Source organism: Tachypleus tridentatus, chromosome 3 (genome assembly GCF_004210375.1).
Source record: "Tachypleus tridentatus isolate NWPU-2018 chromosome 3, ASM421037v1, whole genome shotgun sequence".
Classification (NCBI taxonomy): Eukaryota; Metazoa; Arthropoda; class Merostomata; order Xiphosura; family Limulidae; genus Tachypleus; species Tachypleus tridentatus.
The window spans coordinates 97,702,367-97,719,122 of record NC_134827.1 but is presented as its reverse complement, the minus strand read 5'-3'; the positions used below and the strand labels follow the sequence as shown (position 1 = coordinate 97,719,122).

Here is a 16,756-nt window from a genome sequence, read left to right as displayed (position 1 = left end):
TTAAGAGTAACAAATATGTTTATGTCTTACTTTCAAGTTATTAAGATGTTTTTCTTGGATTATTTATCTGAGGGGCGTAAGGAACAAATAACTGAGTGTAAAAAATTAAAACATTCGTATTAACTTGAATCACAATAAAACTTCAAGGTTAAAATAATTATGTGATGTTTAAATGTGTTAAAGTAGAGCCTTTCAAGTTAAACATTCAAATTGTGTTTTAATATTTCTAGATGTAATTAGAAAATTAAAATCAATATATTTAACTCTCACTTCTGTATTAGTTTCAGAATTAAAATCCTTCAAGTTTCACATTATAAATACGTTTTTTATATTTGTTGCAAAATCTATGTAATACCTACATAAACCAGGAAACCTCTGATTCTTGATAGATCCATCTATTTCATTCAACTCACCAGGTAGTAATTTCTACTTAATCACTAATTAGGTTAATGTTTTCCTGTTGTGTCATCACCTTAGTTTGGTTTTGTTAACAAAACAGTTTCTATCTAGTTGTCTGTAAAACCACCTACCTGAATCACGTCACCACCAATAACAATAGAACAGTAACGACCAACAACATCATTTTCAATATGATTTAAGTTCGGAGAGTGTCCAAGCCAGTCCAGCACCTTTATTCGCGTTGTGATCATAAAATTCTTCACAAGTTTCGATGTATGACACGGAGCCAGATCTTGCTGAAAATGCCAGATGCATCTGGAAATCTCTTTTCAATTCTGGAACGACTCTTCTCTCAAAACTTTGATGTACTGTGATCCTCGCTTTATACCTTCTAAGATATGTAAGCCTCCGACGCCATAGTAGCTGAAAAAGCCCCAAAACATCTTCTTCAAGGGATGTTTTACCAACTGATTGATGTGAGATTCTCGAAGTTTCTCACCTGGATATCTGCGAACATGCAGACTTCTTTGACCCTGTACGAAGAAATGAGTCTCGTCACTAAATAACACCTTCCTCCATTGTTCTTGCGTCCAGCTCTTGTATTTCAAACTCTTGATAGCGTTTTTCTTCATTGAATTGGTAAGATGTTGTTTTTACTGATCTTCTTGCTTTTCTAACGTAATTTCTGAATGACTTTATATTCCTTTAAATTAAAATAGATCGACCGCACTGCAAAACACAGCTAATGACCCCGTCTGTGTGAAAAACATGACTATTAAAGGAAATCAGCAGGTCCAGCAAGCCCACACTGGCCACCATACTGAAAATATTGTAAAATGACCATTTGTTTCAATTAATTTGCACAAGGGTGTATGTTTCGATTTTTCTTCCTATAATACTCGTTGTGTGCTGACGTCAGCTTTTCACTCTTTCCTGTACTACGTGAAAACTATAGCCGGTAAACTTTCAACAGTAAAATGTTTTTTCATGTGACAAAAGAGAATAATTACATAAAAGTAATTTTAATGAGATGACTTAGTGTTAAACAATCGTCACAACAGTATTGTTTTTATATGTTATTTACTCACACAGTAATTCTATATTTGTATAGGAACTTTATTATTATGCATTGTTGCTATAACTAACTTATGTAATACTCCAACTACAAGTGTTCAAGATATTAACTGTTAATCCGAAAAATCTGTTTACACCACTTGTTTCAAAATTATCCAACTTTGAGAGAATTCCAGTAATCCCACCTTTCGTTGGTGAAATGAGTAAACCAACAGTTGGTGGTGACAGGTATTGATTAGTTGTCTTCTTTCTAATATATCACTGCAAGTTTAGAATCGATTAGCAAATTAAAACAAACCGAATTGCAAACATTCCTTAGGAGTTGATCAGATGGGACATTCTATAATAGATGTAAGTTTTAATCCATAATTAAATGTTTAGAATATAGAGGTTCTCTAAATGTAGGCTCAGATTTCACTGTTGTAACAGAGTGAACAAACGTTTCACGATTCTCGCAAAACAGAAAAATATTCGCTAAAGAGAATGCCACCTAGAGTTTAAACGGATGTCATTGTTAAACATCAACAAACCGATCGCAACTTTAATTGTTATTTCTAAACACAATTTTCTGCTATTTTTTGCAGAGTATTTACATAAATGTATAATACCTTGTGATCTTAATGAACCTTCAACATCCTTAGAAAAATTGTGTAAACAAACCAACTTATTCACTGAATATCTTTCTGAAATATTTAAAATCTACCCGTTTTTCATAAGCAGCACTACGAAAGAGTAAATAATCACATTACAATGTTGACTTTTTCAAATCCATGTTTCTAGTGTACTATAGATCTACGAAGATTAAGGGATAACAAGAGCAGTTTGTCAAGACCCTTCAGTTTATTATAGTTCTATAATTACACCTTTGTTTAATAACACAGAAACTAACAAGCACACCTTCAGTCAAAACTATAATCAATAAAAATATATTTAATAATGTTAATGTGTTAAATTTAAACTGATACATTTCCTGAATTAATTAAAGAACTATTAATTATATGAATATTTCATTCCTCTAGAGGACACTACTAGACAGGAACGACTTTCAGGTGAATGCCACGTCCTGGCACAACTGTAACGAACTTAACATTATGCTGGATATCTCCCTGAAAGAGAAGAAAAGACTTCAATTACTAAGAAATAAGTAAAACAATTCTATTTCACACAGTTCAAATGTGATCGGAAATAATTATTACTTTTTACTTATTTTACTGCTTACTTTGTGATCTATCTTATATTCTTATCTCATCATCTGAAAGAAAATTATAATTTTGAGATTGTAAACAAACTTGTGTTTCTTACTCCATAATATTCAAAATTTAAAACTAACAATTTCTATCTTCTCAGAAGGAACTAGCATGTAAGCGCGTAAGATTCTGGACAAGGCTAGTTTGGCTTCCAGCTGCCCCATTCTCATGCCAATACAGTTTCTTGGTCCATGTCCAAAGGCTTGATAGGCCATGGGGTGAATATCCTTCTTATTTTCAGGAAGAAACCTGTATATCATGACATTATAACAACTAAGTTTCAAATCAGATAAATTCCTAGTTCTCTCTCCAACTAAAAGTAAATATTTTCGAAGAAAAATATCAATAAACCTGTAAAAATAACACAAAGTTATCGGTATGTATTACGTATTTAGTGTTTACCTCTCAGGCTTAAACTCGTATGGCTCAGACCAGATCTCTGGTTCGTGATGGAGGTGCCAAATAGGGATCTGTATGACAGTGTCTTTGGGAATTTTTAAATCACCTAGCTGGTAATCCTTGTCAGATAGTCTGTTAACAAGCCTAAACAAATAAAAATACATGTATTCCTTGTCTCATTATTTGTTTAGCATCATTAGGAGTAGTGGAAGATTATTACCACTATACAATAGAATTGCATTTCTTCCAAAAGAATCTGAGGAAATTCTCACATGTTTTCACTGATATAGGTGTCGATAACTAATCCTGACATCATTAATTCAGTTGTAAAGGTTTTACAAATTATTGGAATAATTTATCTGTTAATTTCATGAGAATAAAGTTGGAAGTTTTTTTAAAAACGTGTCTTAAGTATCTTTATTTATAGGACAGTTCTGACTTGAGTACACAAAACTAGCATATTTTTGTTGTAAGTGATTCACTTGAATTAAAGTTAATACACCAGTTTTTGTATAAAATAAATTAGATTATTTATGAATATAGCTTCAACGTTTTGGTGTTGACTAATGATTATTATTTAACCAAAGATATTGGTTTAGGTAAAGAGCGCATTTTGAATTGAAAGAACAAACTTACCCCACAACTGGAGGGTACAATCGCAGAGATTCCGAGAAAACTTGGTCTAAATATCGAAGTTTGTTGACTGTGTTGTAATCTAAGACGCCCTAAAATTCAATATTAAGAATGAAAATAAATATTTGATGTTTTGATTAGAATTCGTATTAAAAATATATTTACAATAAATTTAGTATAAACTTTCTCAAACACCTGAGAGTAACAATCTATTGAAAAGGTTTTAAAACAGAAATTATTGAAGATTTTAGTCCAGAATTCTAGTTTATATTTTAGATACAGATAAAACTCATGTCTTACATCTTGTCCTAGGACATCATTTATATGGGTTGTGAAACCGAGGGCTGAACTTGTTGTTTCATAACTGTTCAAATAAACAAGACTGACGTACTGTTTCTGTATCTATGATAATTATGTAATAAGTAGAAAAGCAGCATGAACATTTTGAATATTTCAACAATAATAATATCTAATACCTTCATGACATCTTTCCATGTTTTAATAAAACATTTAATATAATACTTTTATTTAAAACAAAAATGTTCAGAAACAAATATATTTAAGTACAGTTTTGTACGTTTTATACAATATGAAAAATACCAATAGAAGACTGGTAAACACTAATATGTAAATTGAATGAGTTTAATTTCATACAGTTATTAATCAAACAAAAGGATCGTATAAATATGACATGTAGTCACTGTAGAATCATAACCTTAAAAAACACATACAAAGAGACTATTTTATACGGTGTCAAACATACAGATAAAAAGTAAGAACCAAACAAACAGGTTTTCGCTTTCCAACAGCCAATCATATGAGAGCACAATGAAGTAACTAAGACACTTGTGTAACATAAATCAATCCATAATAAAGTTTCCTTTAATTAATACTTATTTTCACAGTTCATTCGTGAATTCATCGCGTCAATATGTGAGAATGTCAATATTAACTGTGGTACGTAATCATTAAACAAATATTCAACACATGAATAGTTGAAAGAAATTGTTCACATACAGAAACAAAAGACATCACTTCAACTGCTTCCTTTATAATGTAGTTAACCAGAAACATACTATATTGTGTAAGTACAGTAAGCTTACATAAATATTGTATTTATTACAACACGTTGACACGAGACTTACCCAGCCAATAAGAAAGAGATACAATTTGCTTTAATTTCCACATCTGTAATAAACTTCATCTGTTTCTTGCCTTCCTTTGAAGTTTCTGGTCAAATAAATGGACAAACGTGTATACAACGTATCCAAATAGAGATTTGACTAGTTCTGTATTTTTTTTTTTACACATCAGATCAGTTACCTTGATTAAAATATAGGTATATGCTACGTTGAGAACAGTAAAATACAGTTTAATGTGACCTGGTTTGGATGGACTTGTAGCTGCTGGATAACCGCTGCTAAGACAAAGTGAACAAAACAAAAAAATGAAAGAATTTTGGTTCACGATCAGTGGAATAAGTAAAAATGTGAACATGTTTACCTTAGAAATAAATAGAAGTTTCAAATGTTTAGTAAATATGTACAACAGTTTGTTAAAAGGTAGAGAACAGAAGGGTTTGAGAATCAAATTACAACGTCACAGTACCAAGTGATGTTCGATAGAATAATAATTATCACATGATACAGTAAATATTATGCTTGACCAATTTTTCGTACAACCAGGGTCGAATATATTAAAAACTGTTTCCAGGTTGCTAATTGCAATTCTAGATATTTAAATATACGTTAAATTCATATATATATGCAGTCAACGACCTGAAATTCACATGTAACTTTACATCGATGTAACAATTCGATAAACTGACGTTACTAGACTATAACATTAAATTTAGTTGATGAATGAAAACTGTTTCACAGACACTCGTGTCTTGGTCATTATTGTAGATACTTTAAGAATGTAGTTTCTTTTTAATCTTTGAGATGTGTTATTTTTATGTTCACCTTTCTCATCATTAGAAACATCATTTGTTGGCTCGTCTTCACCAGCTGTCAAGTGTTTAACAGTAACATTTTCAATGTCTTCTTTAGCCATTCTAGCATCCAACATCATCTGCAGAAGATCAGATCTTTGAAGCTGAAAAAAGAGAAAACATTTATATATACATAACGTGGTGATTAACCAATAAAACGATTTTACAGTAAAATACGAATGTTATTTGTAGGAGTATAACTAAGTTATGAAACATAAAATATGTGTTCATCTCAGTTATATTCGTGTTAACATAGTGAATAATTCTAAGTTTTGAAAATATACCTTCCTAATCAATATATACTCCACTTTTCAAAAAGAGTACAACTAACATTTATCTGTTAACTAAATAAAAATACTTAAGTATCAAGAAGTAGTATTTCATCAAATATATTTGTATACATCCTATTTTAGATTTATCTTTAAATAGAAACACGTAAATGTTCAGCAATAGCATTTTATCCAATCATTTTGTTATTCATCCAGTTTTCAGCTTTGTTTGGTAACTAATATTCTCAAGATTGCTTTAGATTAAATGACATTCAAACATATTTTGAACAAATATGATCTTGTGCTTGTCGAGTAAACATTAATACGTAAATTGTCAGATCTACGTCATAAAAAGTCCAGTTTCATCACATGCAGTGCAGGATGATGTCTGTTGAGAAATATCGTTTTTTGAATAAAATTACTTCAAAGACCACTTCTGATTTATAACCCTTTATGGCTATTTCACGTGATAATTTGAAATTGTTTTTTCGAAAAGTTAGTAAAAGTAATAGTTATTATAGATATGATGAGAAACAGAAAATGTTTTACCTCAGGATTTCTTCGTCTATTCTCTATCACTTTTGTAACTCCTTCGATTAAGGATCTCCCTGGAGTTGAAGACAAATGATGCCATATGACATCCACCAGTTTCCGAATTGGATTAAGGATATTGTAAAGCTCAGGAAAGCACACTAAAAATCAAGGTCGTTTATCAGTAAATCTCTGTATAAATTTAAATTACCCATTGTCTAATACCAGATAATTAAAATTTTGTTCTCGTTAACTGTATCTTCGTTCATAAATAGTTCATTTTTTGTTCAAAATTTCAAACTTTGGCATTATAGATATCACTCAAAGTCTTAACGTAAAGTTTTCATTCTTACAAGTGTCCCCATTTTATTTTGAAATCCAATCTCTTGTGGGCATTGCTTTTGAGAGAAAAAATACGAATTATGAATTATGAGATATTTGGTGTTTAAATAGAATGAAAACACAAGCTAACGAAAACATACTTAATAAAAAGATGAGAAACTCGTAACTCTGAGTGTTGGTATGAGCTATGGAATTGGTTAGAAAGGTATCTTTTGGATTACGCTGGACATTCGTCTGGATTCCGAAAGCCGTTTGACCAAGGACATCAACTGTTAGTCCTTGGTACATCTTGTATATATCGAAGTCTTCTTCTGTTTTGGCTTTTTGGTCAATTTTCTCCAGAAGGGCTCCAACACATTTCTGCATGATTGGTGTCATCTGAAACACAAATCAGCTTATTGCAGAGTTGTATTTAAATTAAATAACTTTACTTTTAAGCAGGTCGGATTATAATTAATATATTTAATTATTGATAAATGGCACAATTATAAATTTCACATGTTAAACTTAAATTATGTAACATAAAATCAAAGGTCAACAAAGGAGAATTTGGTCCAATGAATTAAACGAGACTCTTACAAACTGGATGTCATCATTTATGATTCGAATAGTTATAAAAACTAATTATATACAAAATAACTGATTCTAAGACTTCATCAGGCAACCCATTGTAAGACCAACCATATTTTTATAAAAATAAAGTTATTTTAGACAACTCCTATACTACCAATTGTACATCTGTGTTATCTAACTTTACCATTCTCGCCATTAAATACAAAAAACAAAGAAAATGATACTATCAATCATTAGACAACCATAAATACTTCTTAATTGAAGTTTCATTAGGTTAATTTAATTATTAACCTCCTTTTCACAGGTAGAAGAAAAAGTAATATAGAAACACCTGATTAGTCTTAGTTGTATTTGAGATAAATTATTAACACAAAACGTTCACAATCAACTTATAACTTGTATTTTTATATTAGTTTAGTGAAATATGAGAACTATTAACTATATGTGAACTGTTACAACCGTCTTAAAGTTTAACTAGTTTACTAATATAAACGTAAATAATAAATAATAAATGTAATGTTACTTTGAATGATGGGAAGATTCCATCATGTCAACAGAAATAATTTTATGATCTTCGAAAGGCTTAGCAACATTCTGTTTGTTTACTTGAAAATCTGTAGAATTAAAAACAAACGTCTTTTACCGTCTATTCACGGACATAGAGAAACACATGAATAAAGAATACAAACTAGACAGATAAATATACAGAAATACAGAAACAGATTTGTACCCAGGAAAGAAAGATGAAAATACAGAAAGGGAGGAAAACTAAATAAATAGCGACTAGCCACAGGCAGATATATTAATATATAGAAATACAGATATATATTTCATATTTTCTACAAGTGTGATACTTTAGTAATGGTGGTGAAAATAGATTTTGTGATCTCTGCAGTATTGTTTAAATGTGTAAAAGAATATAACGTAGATGCATGTAAGAAGTGTCTGACGATAGTTACTGTTTTCAGAATGTATTGAAATAATGTTTAAGTTATAGACTAAATACAATACTTACCTGTTTCATCTTACTGGAACTGAAGGTTGGAGTGAGGAGACTACGAACTTCCTTCCAGTGTTTTCCACGTTTGAAAACAAATTGTGATTTCAGTTCTTTCATTGGCTGCGTACCTCCAGGGATTAACACCTATAGACATAAGCGAAATATTATACATATAAGTGATTGATAACACTATGTAACAAAATTTTTATTTTCTCTTGTTCCTGGGCAGAAAATTGCTTATGCGTATAGTAAATAGAAAAGACCTATTTTTTCTTCAAACTTTTCTTTTGTGACCTGGGTAATAAAATTGTCAAATTTATCCATTTTTCAGAACATTCCAGGTAGATTCAGTGCTGAGTAGGCAATAGAGAATTTTCTTGAACTTACAAGAATTTCGAAGAACTTTCTAGAATGTTGTAGAACTTTCGAGAATTTACAAGAACCTTTTCGAATTTTCTAGAGCTTTCCATACTAATATATATTCAGGGGCTCATCACCCATAACTTCAGTTGTGTTTTAGTTGCATAAGTGAACACATAAACTTATCTGATTTTATCAGAGATGGCATCAAGAAGCTGGAAGCATTCTCCAGACACATTCTGCTATGTATGTGGCCAATTTATCAAGACAATAGCGAAAAAGTACGCTGTGACAGCATCTGCCACAATGTGTGAAGCCTACCAGACATATTTCGGCATGTCTGTTGGGTATCAAGACATACCCTGGGCACTTTATTTTACCTGAGACTACTGCAAAAAAACTCTAGAAGGTAAGACGGACAGTTTTTGCTTGCTTGAATGGAAAGATTTTATATTATACAAATTTTAAACCTTTCAAAATTTAAATATCTTTTATTTTATCTAAATTTCCAGTAGTATAGAAAAAAATATCACGTATAAAATATTTTGCACGAATTTCTTACACAATAGTTGTGGATGAAGTAAGTTTATTCTTCATAATAACAATTTTATTTTATTCTTTTACAGGATGGTACAGAGGGGAAAAGAGAGCCATGAAGCTCGCTATTTCAAAAATTTGGTGTGAACCCACTGACCGCTCAAGCAATTGCTACTTCTGAATGGTGGTCCCTTCCAAACATCGGGCTGGCAAGAATGCATCTGCTATCATGTATCCGGACCTTCCATCGTCTATCGCTCCTGTGCCACACGGCTCCGAGCTCCCTGTACCCACTCCGCCAGAGAGAAAGAAGCCATTCCCAGAAGAGAGCAGCAAATCAGAGGAGGAGGCAGACGTTGAAGATCATATTACAATTTAAGAGGTGCAGCTGGTGAGAGAAACCCTTACTACCCCAACCAAAGAGACCTCAATGACTTGATCAGAGATCTTTGTCTAACAAAGTCGAATGCCGAGCTTTTGACATCTAGGCTCAAGAAGTGGGATTTGTTAGATGAAAGTGTGCAAGTCGCAAGTCAGAGGAAGCGTCACCGACATTTTTCAAGCTTCTTCACTCGTCAAGATGGGCTCTGATTCTGCCACAATGTATCCGGTTTGTACGAGGCAATTGGAATTATATGTAACCAGAACGAGTGGCGCCCCTTCATTAATAGCTCATCCAGAAGCCTCAAAGCTGTGCTGCTCCATAACGGGAATAAGTATCCGTTTCTTTCCCTGGCTCATTCGGTGCACTTCAAAGAGGAATACAACAGAGACAAGATCTTGCTACAAGTCTTGAAGTATGATGACTATGGCTGGGAGGTTATCCGAGACTTCAAAATGGTGGTATTCTTGATGGGTCTCCAAGGAGGCTTTAACAAGTTTTACTGTTATCTTTGCCTTTGGGACAGCACGGACACCGTAACGCACTACAACAAGTAGTGTCCACAACGGACCGAGTTCTTTGTGGGGTGGAACAATGTCAAGTGTGAGCCTCTAGTGGACCTCTAGAAAATGTTGTTTTCACCATTGTTAAAAATGGGTATCATGAAACAATTTATCACAGTTCTTGATAAGGAGTCTGCAGCCTTCAAATATCTTCGAGACTTCTTCCCTAAACTGTCTGAGGGAAAGGTCAAAGCTGGTGTTTTGGTTGGACCGCAAACAAAGAAGATCCTAGAGTGCACAGAATTCCCCAAGAAACTTCTGTAGGAAGGAAAAACAGCTTGGGGCAGCTTTGTCACAGTGGTTCGGGGCTTCTTGGACTATCACAAAGCCGAAAATTATGTGGAACTAGTTGAGGCTCTGGTTATAAAATACGGCAAAAATGGGCTGCAGGATGTCCCTGAAAAACCACATCCTTGACGCTCATCTTGATAAATTCAAGGAGAACATGAGATCAATCTCAGAGGAGCAAGGCGAGCGTTTCCACCAAGATATACTGGACTTTGAACGCTGCTACCAAGGAGTGTATAACGAAACATGATGTGAGACTATATTTGGAGGCTGATACATGAAAGTGATTTACATTACAGTCACAAATCTCGAAAAACTACTGACTTCAAAACATTTTTGTACAACTTTAGTGTAAATACATGTAAATCTTGATTCATATTTGTTTTATTCAGACCTTATGTAAATGAAAATGTGTGAATTTGCCTGTTTTTACATAGAAAATAGCTTAATTTCTAAATTTCATTATCCAGGTCACAAAAGTAAAGTTTCAAGGGAATAATGGCCATTTTCTGTACTTTTACAATATAAGCAATTAAGAAATAAAACATACTACACATGAACGAACTTTGTGTTCATTGTGTTATTTATCATAAAGAGAACATAGTCTGAGGACGAAGACTAAAATGGAAATATTTACGTCCTCTCTGGCGTAATTCAACGATTCATCATACATACGTTTTCAAACTGACAAAAAGATACAATTTGCGTACATTTTAGTCTAATATATCTTTAATTTGCTATCGGTCGTAGATTACTTGTTTCTAACTGAAATCAAACTACTTAAAATACGTAATACGTAGCTATGACATCTTTGCACGAGCATGAGGAAGACAAACAGATTCATACTGTGTTCTATAACATTTTATTTATATAAAATGTTCATACAGAACACCTGTGTGGAACAGTGAAATAAATGTGATTATACCTTACAACAGGTGGGGCTCAGAGGTACGACTGCGGAAACAAAATGCTAGAAACTGGATTTCTATACCCGTTGAAGACAAAGCACAAATAGCTCTTTGTGTATCTTTGTGATTAACTACGAACCAACTCCTGTAAGAATTTATTAAATGGTAAAGGAAAGAAACTGTCAGTTATTTTAGTGTTGTGGAAAAATTATTGACACATTTTTATCCTTATAATAGACTGTCACTTTTTCAACACCCTTGTTGTTTAAAATGTTACATGCGTGACATTGTTTAGTTAAATAAACTAGTGATTTTCAAATTAGTTTGTAGGTGGAGCTTTCTTACCGGTCTACTCGTAAACTTTTGGAAATCCTTAATTTGAATTTGTCTCAAAAGGTCCAAATCGGCTACAATAATCATAGGTAATCGTCCGAGGTAGTATCTAGGAAATAAATTATGCAGTGTTTAGTAACAGATGTTCTAGAAGTTAAATGAAACAGAACCGTTTGTAATTTATTTGGTTCCTTTAACAAGTTGTGTGGAAATATTTGATAAAGCTTATATAAAAGATATTTACAGAAGGCATGATCTCTATTGGTCAAAGGTGAAGCAAATATCTGATAGAAATGTGTATTAGTATATTATATATTATCTTTATCTATCTCGGATAATGCTATGTTACATATGATTAGTTTGTTAGTAACACAAATAAGATATTTTTTTTACCTTTTCTTTCAATTTGTTAGATATAGCCTCATATTAAACACATTTAAGTTATTCTTAATATTTTATTTATGTTTGTAAAACAACAGACTAGAACAAATATATATAAATTCATGTCCAGTTTCATACGTGTTACCTCCCAGGAAGATCCAATCGTCTTTATTGTAGAGATAAATGTAAACCTGTCTATAATATTTGTACTTGATGTAGTCTAGCTCCAACGAGAAACGTTTCAACTTATCTTCTATAGATAACGTTCATATAAAATATATCAAAGATCACGGTAACAAATAAAATATTTAGTAATTTTCTGAAAGCTGCAAAACAACTTACCCACAAATCTTCCCATACTTTTTTATCCATTCTTCATGACATTTAATAGCACCCTTTAATAGAGAGAAAAATATACACATTAATTATGTATATTAAAAATAAAGTAAATATTTAACCAACAACGTAATCCATAAAAAAAGTATGATAAAGTTAGTCTAATTTTGAGAATTACTGAGCCTCAACCAACAAACTGAGAATTATTAAGCCTATAGTACAGATAAAATGTTGACAGCTTATTGACCACTGATATAAAACTTTATTATTAAAATATTTACTGTACATATTTAACAATGAATCTTGGAGTTAAATAAAGTTAATCAAACCATCTTAAGTATAAATGTTGAGTACATAACAATAACAATAGTGAGTAGTTTTGTAAGATTGTAATAAATAGTGATATTAAAGTAAAGATGTATTGCTTTTCATGGTCTTATTGTAGCATCAATTAGTGCAGAGATGTTTCATATGATCTGCTGCTACAGCAGTTGATGGTGAATTATTTTTACTGTTAACTGCAGCAGCTGTTTGTTCAGTGCTTCTGTTTTACTATTTCAATAAATTTCTGGAAATGTTTGCATTGATATGGATTGGTAGTGTTTTTTTATTTACAAATAAAATGAATACAACATTAAAATCTTACATAATAAATTATTATTAAAAACACGGATGCGGGTTATAGAGACATTGGAACGGATCTAGAGATTATTAAAACAAGTCCTTGTTTTTGTTTAATTGTAAACAGATATTTTACACACGTTTCGTTTTTAAACTATTTATATATAATGTTTATATCGAAATTAATCTTATTTTTTGTAGCCCACATTTTACATTTTTTACAAGAAATATTTTTCTTGGTTTAAAAAAGTTGAAATCCCAGTATTCTTATTCTGTAAACGTAGACCTTGAGAGGAAAAATTACATGTCGTAAAAATGGTTTAGTTGTTGTATTTCATATTTTAACAAAGCTGAAACCAAACATGTGGATTTCATTGGTTGAAACTCCCAATTCGTTAATTTTTTAAAATTTTTTGAACTTCAAAGAATCTTCATTTAAACTTAGAATAATAGATTTTCTCGAATTTTGTTTGAAATATTAGAATTCAAATAAATTTTTTTCGAAACCTTGGTTTGAAATTCTCTCAAGTTTCCAAAGAAAAGGTTTGGTTTTGGTCCTGGAATGCCAAGGTCTTGAAAGAAAGACAACTTCTTCTGTCGCCACCTGTGGTAGAACAAGACGAAACTGTTACGTCACTCTTACTAGTTTAGACTCTATGTTTATAGAGTTACGTTCATAGAGTTCTGAACAAATCTGATAGCCGTGCAATGAGAAGTTCTAACTACAGTCTACACCCAATCTTTTATTACCTAAATCATGATGCCATCTGTACCTTCCATAATCCTAATACCAATTCTTCATTGTTTGTTGAAGTTAAAAAATCTTTCCCATGGCCACGCGTCTTTATTTGAAGACTATGAATACTGAAACACAAGAATCTCAATCTTCCTTATAAAGTGTTTAGTGTCATTTGGAAAATTAAATTTCAAGTTTGATTCTGATAAAATTTTTATAATATTAATTACAACGACAGGAGCGCCACTTTGTACACGTGGGAAAATTTCTTATATATCCAAATTAAATCTTTCCATGTGAAGATAACTCCATGAAACTAGATGTACTTCCTCAAGGTCCCCCAGAGAGAGTGTTATGTTTTAAGATTAAATAAAATCAAATATTAAGAGTAACAAATATTTTTATGTCTTACTTTGAAGTTTTTAGCTATTTCGTGCTGTGTTGTAGCCTACAGATTGCATAAACCTTCTCATGAATCATAATATGCTCACGTTTTACTGGCGTCGCTACAGTACGAATTACAAAGCTAAGGGATCTTGAAAATGTTGATAAACTTCCAAATGAATATTGCTTGCACACAGCCAGCTGTGTTACAAACATAACGTGATGATCCCCAACCAGATAAGTCGAATTAAAACAAGTTGAATGTATGGAAACTTACAATTCAATGTGCCTAAATTCTACTTTTAAATTAATATGGAAACATACCAAAGTTCTGAATTAAAATATGAAATGAATAATATTAATGGTGGTCCCAAAGAGTAATTACGAAAACCAATTACTTTACTTAATCAGACTGAATTAATCAGCTACAATGGTTTCTAACAACTGAATAATTCTTCGGTACATCTACCTTACAGTATCTTTAGAGCTTGAAAGAACAATAAACGTCGCCATATTTGCAATAATGAAATGGAAAGTCCTCAATTTACCCATCCTATGTCATGTTACAAATATTCGTATATTGTTTGAAATAATCCTTTAAAATGCTAAATTACAAGCAGAGGCCTTTCTAGAATTTTTTATTTGAGCGCAATATGTGTTTTGGGTTTTGCATTTCCCGCAAAGAATGTAAGAATAGAGGGAAGGCAGCTAGCCATCACCACCCACCGCCAACTCTTGGGCTATTTTTTTACCAATGCATAGTTAGATAACTAGGGTAAACAAATTAAAACTTTGATATTAACTGGAGTCACAACAAAGTGGAAATGATTGAGGTCTCACTGTATACATGACTTGTGACCAATTATCTTGTTCAAACTTGGTGACGTCATAGACATTTTAATTATAATGTTATAGAAGTTAAAGCTTTCAAGTAAACCAGTTTTATTTAGTCAGCTGTATTTGTTTCAAAAAGCAGGCTAATGGGTAATGTTGGAAACAGTTCTTATCCATACATATTAAAATAAACCCTCGGATACGAAGATAACCTCATAAAACTAGTTGTACTTCCTCACGTTCCCACATCAACAGTGTTCTCTTTAAATAAAACCAAAATTAAGAGTAGCAAATATGTTTATGTCTTACTTTCAAGTTATTAAGATGTCTTTCTTGGATTATTTATCTGAGGGGCGTAAGGAACAAATAACTGGTGTAAAAAATTAAAACATTCGTATTAACTTGAATCACAATAAAAACTTCAAGGTTAAAATAATTATGTGATGTTTAAATGTGCTAAAGTAGAGCCTTTCAAGTTAAACATTCAAATTGTGTTTTAATATTTCTAGATGTAATTAGAAAATTAAAAATCAATATATTTAACTCTCACTTCTGTATTAGTTTCAGAATTAAAATCCTTCAAGTTTCACATTATAAATACGTTTTTATATTTGTTGCAAAATCTATGTAATACCTACATAAACCAGGAAACCTCTGATTCTTGATAGATCCATCTATTTCATTCAACTCACCAGGTAGTAATTTGTACTTAATCACTAATTATGTTAATGTTTTTCCTCTTGTTCATCACCTTAGTTTGGTTTTGTTAACAAAACAGTTTCTATCTAGTTGTCTGTAAAACCACCTACCTGAACCACGTCACCACCAATAACAATAGAACAGTAACGACCAACAACATCATCTTTACTGGTTATTATTTGGTGTAGTTTCTTCACTATATTTTTATAATGTGTGACTGCGACACCTGGCGGTTAGAGTATGTTTTGTAATTTTGTTGTTTACAAAGGTGCATGTGTTGATATCATATACACATACAGTCGTGAATGTATCGAGCGTATTTAATACACAGGTATTCAAAGTACCTCTAGGTATTAATTAGCGTTTCTTTTATTCATTGTACATTTGCTTGTTTTGTTATGTATTACATTTTACCTATCACTATAAGCCATTTACGTTACCCACCTTTATCTTTACTTTTCTATAATTTATTCATTTATCATCCGACTTTAACTTGAAACACTTTCACCTGAAGTATCTTTGTTTTCTCATTCTACAACTAAGACTTAATTCAGTTGTACTACTTTATAACAGGCCATACCTGGCCCACGTTATTAATTTTCTAAGCTTATTTTTATGAATGAAGACGTAACTTTCAGAACATTACTATACTGTGTAGATTGAAAGAATTGTTGAGTTTATGATTCATTGAGTTCAGTGTTAATCAATGAGTTACAGCGACAACTGCTACGCCTATTACTTTGAATTTCAGTTAGTCAGCTAGTAAGTGAGCACAAGAGTGTTTCTTGTCACTCGATGAGAGAGAAATTTCTGGTAGTAAATTTATTTGAGAGCTAAACTTACATTAGTATCAGAATTTCTGTTAACACTTACTGATGGACTTGTGACTACAGTACCTGTGAAAATAGGATGTAACAAACGTTATTGAATAAAT

The 16,756-nt window shown here is 31.8% G+C and overlaps 1 protein-coding gene across 1 annotated transcript in view; it reads right to left on the bottom strand.

Moving 5' to 3' along the window:
* LOC143245920 (cytochrome P450 3A11-like) overlaps positions 1-16,046 on the bottom strand; it is a 20,636-nt gene extending 4,590 nt beyond the window's left edge. The window contains exons 1-14 of the mRNA XM_076492173.1: positions 15,933-16,046; positions 13,677-13,773; positions 12,555-12,607; positions 11,844-11,940; positions 8,476-8,604; positions 7,028-7,265; positions 6,564-6,706; positions 5,717-5,849; positions 4,898-4,982; positions 4,053-4,116; positions 3,756-3,844; positions 3,123-3,263; positions 2,804-2,969; positions 531-629 (exon numbers count right to left, since the gene is read on the bottom strand). Coding sequence (XP_076348288.1) covers positions 531-629; positions 2,804-2,969; positions 3,123-3,263; positions 3,756-3,844; positions 4,053-4,116; positions 4,898-4,982; positions 5,717-5,849; positions 6,564-6,706; positions 7,028-7,265; positions 8,476-8,604; positions 11,844-11,940; positions 12,555-12,607; positions 13,677-13,773; positions 15,933-15,985 — 1,587 coding nt within the window. The 5' untranslated portion in view covers positions 15,986-16,046. The remainder of the gene's footprint in view (positions 1-530; positions 630-2,803; positions 2,970-3,122; positions 3,264-3,755; positions 3,845-4,052; positions 4,117-4,897; positions 4,983-5,716; positions 5,850-6,563; positions 6,707-7,027; positions 7,266-8,475; positions 8,605-11,843; positions 11,941-12,554; positions 12,608-13,676; positions 13,774-15,932) is intronic.
* Between the last annotated feature and the right edge of the window lie 710 nt (positions 16,047-16,756).